Source organism: Perca flavescens, chromosome 13 (genome assembly GCF_004354835.1).
Source record: "Perca flavescens isolate YP-PL-M2 chromosome 13, PFLA_1.0, whole genome shotgun sequence".
Lineage (NCBI taxonomy): Eukaryota > Metazoa > Chordata > Actinopteri > Perciformes > Percidae > Perca > Perca flavescens.
The window spans coordinates 5,102,238-5,108,334 of NC_041343.1; the positions used below are offsets into that span (position 1 = coordinate 5,102,238).

The window sequence follows — 6,097 nt, forward strand, 5'->3', positions numbered from 1 at the left end:
TATAACATGGATCGACTGGGGGAAAAAAATGCATTTGGCCATTGATATTCTGGGTTGAATAGAGACACAGTCAGCACAGGATATCAGGGCAGCCAATGTTGGTGTTTGACTGTTAATTCACACAGGAATGTGTGTGCCAGAATCCAGTGGCGGCTAGTGCTAATTATTTTTGGGGGGGCACTTATTTTTGGTGGGGGGACAAATAAATACAAAGCAGTACTTTGAAACTGGGCAAAACAACCAGCACAACTTTATTTAAACAACTATGTATTTAAAAAGAGCTTTCAAGATTCAAGTTACAAACAGAATAAGATAGTGACTCACTGAGTTTTTTTTTTAACTCACAACAGAGTAACTTGACTTAACTGTAGGGTTATTTTTTTTCCGGTCTTCATTTAACTCGTAGCTTGGGCATGAAACAAATTGCACCCACAACCAGTACTACTTTAAAACTTGAGATTATGCAAAATAATCTTTTACCAGAAGTCTAGCATGGCTAAACTAAATGATTCAGTATGGTAATCAAAATCAGTTTGGTAGATAGGCCAATTAGGTTCAAACCCAATGTACTCAAACCACAACTTAAATATCAAAAACCTGACAAAGAAAATAAAAATATAAAACCAAATTAACCAAAAACTGAGATCTCTTATTTCATAGAGATAACCAGGGGAATACTAAATCAGTCTGTTTGTTCAACCCTGTTTCATTAGTTTGAGTGCACTCAAGTTCCTATCACCACCCTTAGCAGGTAAAACTGTCCATCTGGCTCCTCAGAGAATAGAGTAGGGAAACGACGTGAAAACCCTGTGAGTAGTGGAGATGATGATGGCGAAGGTCTAGTGAGCGGTAAGAAGATGGTGGTGATGAAGATGAAACCCAGGAGGCAGTATGACGGCGGTGACTTGAGCACCACAGTTCTGTCTCCCAGTAGAGTCTCACCAAAAAAACAGCCTGCACAAAACGTGAAGAATAATCACTGTTGTCCATCGTAACAGTTCACTTGTGTTTCTCCTCAAGATACAACATATTCTTACATACTACACATTTTAACCACATTTCACTTCAACATTTTAGCTTAAACTCAATGTTATTTGTCCATCTTAATTGACTGGCTTATAGAAAACATAGCAGTCACAACTAAAGGACAGAAAATACATACGTGTCTAGCTGAATTAACCAACAGCTAAGTTAAAATTTACAACAACAATTTCAATATTAACCATACCCTTTTATCAGGTTCATCAGGTTAGTAGCTAATTCCGACTGGCTTTAAAAGACAAATCAAGCAACAATTCTCAAGGTTATCAACACCGATAGTAGTAATTTGCTATTAGCTAGCTAGCAGCTAAGATAACTCACCGGAATATTCAATTCACACGGCGTTTGGACGGGGTCGGCAGCTCCATGACGTTGTATAACTTCTCTTTCACAAATCTCTCCTTGTTTATTGTTGCTAGTTTCCTACTTTAATCAAAGTGGTTAGACCATTTCAGCAACACAAGAGCTACCTGCTGGCGCTACTATTGTGTCCCCCTTCTCTCTCCAGTAGCGGCCGGGGGAAGAGTTGAATGACAGGTGTTGAGAACCAATCAGATTGGATAAAATAACATGTCTCCAATTCTGATTCACCAGGGATGCAGCGAGGTGCGTCCGGAGGAGAATTTTTAAGAAACCAATTAGAGACCAGCTTCAGGTCACATGCTGGCCGAAAGTTTAAGGACTCACATACACATCCATTTGGCCGGCGTCCCTGCAGCCCTATGCTGCAGCCAAGAAACTGGAGGAAACATATTGAAACATAGAAAATAGTTAACCGATTAAAGCCAGTTTGTATTAAATGCTGAGGCTCTTACTACCAGTTATGAGTAAACTATTTTATTTTTATATCATTGTTGTATACATTTATATTTATGGAATTTTGATGGGGGCGGCGCCCCAACGCCCTCTATTGACAAGCCGCCACTGCCAGAATCTCCATGTGTTAACACCGAAGTGAAATCCTGCTTTGCGAAGCTCCATCACCGCGACTAATTTGATCTACAGACTACACACAATTAATTATTTTTCTCTCTCCCTGTTCTCTCATCCTGCTCCCATGCCAATCTTCCTGTTCACTTTCCCTTTTCATCACACATTTTTCACAGTCCTGTCTCCTCTCTCATTATCCCCCCCACCTCCCCCCCACTCCCTCTTGCCTTTACATGTGATTTTCTTTAATCTCATTCGTTTTCTCCCTCCTGATCTACCTCTTCACATCCTCATCCTCCTCCCCTCCCCTCTCTGCTTCTCTGGCAGGCTGCTCATTGCAGTGAGCCAGTATCATGGAGGCAGGCAGCGGGGCTGCCGCAGCGGTGGGGAGTGCAGCACTAGGACTGCTGGGAGCCACAGCCACGTCCAGCCATGACATCTTGGACAGGTAAGAGCACAGGACGAGGCTTGCGCACCCCCTCGGGAACAGACTGCCCCGTTTCCCATCAGTGTGAAGAGAGGAGGAAGAGTGTGTGTTTGTGGAGAAAAGGACCACACCTCAGGTTGTAGTTTGGTGAGCATGCTAGTTTGTTTATAGTCAGAGAGTGTGTGTGTGTGTGTGTGTGTGCGTGTGTGCGTGTGCGTGCGCGCGTGCATGTGTGTGCACCTATCCTCCTATGCTCTCTGTGCATGTGTGTGTCTTCCTCTGTATCATTACTCTCACTGTATGTGCGGCAAATGCTCAGGTTTTGACAGTTGGAGAATCTGGTCTGTGCACAGTGCCTCTTTAGAGTGTGTGTGTGCATGTGCTGGAGTGTGTGTGTTGATGATAGAGGGGGTGTTACTTGGCTTTCTCTATGCCTCAAGGAGAAATGACACTAGGGTATGCGCATGCAGGGGAGGAGGGGGGAGGCATCAGTAGACATGCCTGAGCGCTATGGCTGAGCCCATAGGGTGAGTTTGCACAGTCACCGCCCCCACCCCCTATTTTAACCCCCACCCACACCCCATCTGCCCATAGCAACTGGGCGACAGCCATCGCTAGCCATCACCGCTGGAAACCCCTCATTCAGATTTCTTTTGCTGACGGAGCCAGTCAACTCCCGGTTCCAAGAACCACTGAGGGGCCGAATGTATCCGCTTTCAGCTAGTTACGTCATCGCTACAGCTGTACACCCACACCCACATACCCGTGCACTGTCATCACACACACACACACACACACACACACACACACACACACACACACACACACACACACACACACACACAGTACATTCACAAAAACACATATGGACTTGTACCCAAAACACTGCATGATTCACAGGGATGTTTTAGGACAAACGTTGCTGTCACACTTTCAAACGATAAACACACACACCGAACTGCCATTAATCTTTGCTGTTAGGGGCTTCTCGGCACGTTTCCCCGTGCACGGCCAGCTCTCTCATCAGCTATCAGGTGCTGTTGGGATATCACTTATCTCCTCTACAGTTGCTGCACTCTCTGCCCATGTGGTATAACTATCCCCCAACACATCCTGGGGATCTCCTTTGACACATTATACAATCTGAGATGGAAATTAAGCCTGTGACTCATTTAGTCATTGCCTTACTATTTCTGTTAGTCACCACTCACATTCTGACTTCCCCAACCTTCTCTCACATACACTGAAATATCAATCTACACATGCAACTGTTCCCATGCCACCTCGTAGCCAGTGGTTTCTCTCCCCTACATTATTGCTGAGGCAGCATGATGTGGGTTTATTCCGTGTGTGTGTGTGTGTGTGTGTGTGTGTGTGTGTGTGTGTGTGTGTGTGTGTGTGTGTGTGTGTGTGTGTGTGTGTGTGTGTGTGTGTGTGTGTGTGTGTGTGTGTGTGTGTGTGTGTGTGTGTGTGTGTGTGTGTGTGTGTGTGTGTGTGTGTGTGTGTGTGTGTGTGTGTGTGTGTGTGTGTGCGTCTGTCTGTCACTGGCTATATTCTTGTTTACAAATTTACATCTGTCTGTGTTTTTGCAAATTTGTGCTGCTGTATGTTATCTTTTTTGGAGGTTGGGGGGAATTACAGTTAAGGCTGCTCTGCCCCTCAACCTCCCCCCCAGTCCCGAACTGGGTCTAAATCCTGCACCGGGGTTACCATGGCAGCAGCAGCTTAGCATACATTAGACAGCGGTCCAACATACTATTGAGAGTGAGTGAGTGAAAAGAAGAGAAAATAAGTGGAGAAGGGGAAAACAAAATGGTAAAGGGGAAAGTGATGTTTCTCTTCTGTTAAATTGCTTTCAGATGATGTCACTATATATATATTAATATAATATAATATACACGGGTGTGTATGCTCAGTCTGTTGCCCATTGCAGCAGATTATTCCTTTTATCAGAGACAGGGGCTTTTGGCCACGGCTAGTGCATTATAAAAGTTGTCCGGTGAATCCTGGTAGACAGGGGTGGATCAGAGGATCAGCCAGGCCTGAGCAGGGCGGATTGGGGACACGGCGTCCCAGGAGATGAAAGAGAATGAAAATGCTGTAAAACTTTATACCGTCAGTGATTCCCTCATTCAGTCAGACAGATGAGCGTACTGTGCAGGAGAAGGCCCACGCCGGCAACCAGGCTCTCATGAATCTCTAACTAAATAGATCACGAAGCGGCTAATTTCAGGTATGCACAGGCTGCGAGGGCGGTAGCAGTCCATGTGCTTGTACATGCGGTCGATTCAACACAAGTCATGTTGTTTTTAGTAAATAAATTGGCAGTAGGCGAGGCAATGCATTTTTTTCACTTTACATTGGTCTTATCATCAGACATTTAAAGTGTGCAAGAGGGAGCAGTTGATTGCATACAGCTCTTCCATGTTTTGTTTAAACCCAGTGACCATGGAAATGTTCAGGTGTTGGTGTAGATTTGTATTAACAGCAAAGGAATATTCATAGAGACATATAAAACATATTTTAGTTTAGCATGCATGGCTGGCTGAGCTATAGTGCTGGCTTTAAGTACAACTGGAACACTTACAGTATGCCAGATCAGATTGCTGGGGCAGAGATTCCCCTTGTGGGATGATACCACCGGAGTTTACCCCGGTGGACGAGAGGGTCGCCTCCCTACGCCTGCGGGTTGTGGGGGGGAAAACTCTGACTGTTGTTTGTGCATATGCACCAAACAGGAGTTCGGAGTATTCGGCCTTCTTGGAGACCTTGAGTGGAGTCCTGCATGGGGCGCCAGTGGGGGACTCCATTGTTCTGCTGGGGGACTTCAACGCGCACGTGGGCAATGATGGAGACACCTGGAGAGGCGTGATTGGGAGGAACGGCCTCCCTGATCTAAACCAGAGTGGTTGTTTGTTGTTGGACTTCTGTGCTAGTCATGGATTGTCTATAACGAACACCATGTTCGAACATAGGGATGCTCATAAGTGTACCTGGTACCAGAGCACCCTAGGCCGAAGGTCAATGATCGATTTCATAATCGTTTCATCTGATCTGAGGCCGTATGTTTTGGACACTCGGGTGAAGAGAGGGGCAGAGCTGTCAACCGATCACCATCTGGTGGTGAGTTGGGTCAGGGGGTGGGGGAAGACTCTGGACAGACCTGGTAAGCCCAAACGTGTAAATTGGGAACGTCTGGAGGAGGCCCCTGTCCGACAGACTTTCAACTCACACCTCCGGCGGAGCTTTTCGTGCATCCCTGTGGAGGCTTGGGGCATTGAACCCGAGTGGACAATGTTCAAAGTTTCCATTGCTGAAGCTGGCGAGGAGCTGTGGTCTTAGGGTCTTAGGTGCCTCAAGGGGCGGTAACCCACGAACACCGTGGTGGACACCGGTGGTCAGGGAAGCCGTCCGACTGAAGAAGGAGTCTTTCCGGGATATGTTATCCCAGAGGACTCCGGAGGCAGTTGCAGGGTACCGAAGGGCCCGAAGGGCTGCAGCCTCTGCCGTGAAAGAGGCAAAGCAGCGGGTGTGGGAGAAGTTTGGAGAAGACATGGAGAAGGACTTTCGGTCGGCACCAAAGTGCTTCTGGAAAACTGTTCGCCACCTCAGGAGGGGGGGCGGGGAACCATCCAAGCTGTGTACAGTAAGGATGGGACACTGTTGACCTCAACTGAGGAGGTAATAGGGCGGTGGAAG

General features: G+C 46.6%; 1 protein-coding gene across 3 annotated transcripts in view; it reads left to right on the forward strand.

Moving 5' to 3' along the window:
* Nucleotides 1–6,097, forward strand: part of arhgap32b (Rho GTPase activating protein 32b) — a 145,346-nt gene that overhangs the window by 44,573 nt on the left and 94,676 nt on the right. For all 3 annotated transcript variants that reach the window (XM_028594955.1, XM_028594958.1, XM_028594956.1), the window contains exon 2: nucleotides 2,299–2,419. In XM_028594955.1, the coding sequence (XP_028450756.1) occupies nucleotides 2,325–2,419 (95 nt within the window). In that variant the 5' untranslated portion in view covers nucleotides 2,299–2,324. The remainder of the gene's footprint in view (nucleotides 1–2,298; nucleotides 2,420–6,097) is intronic.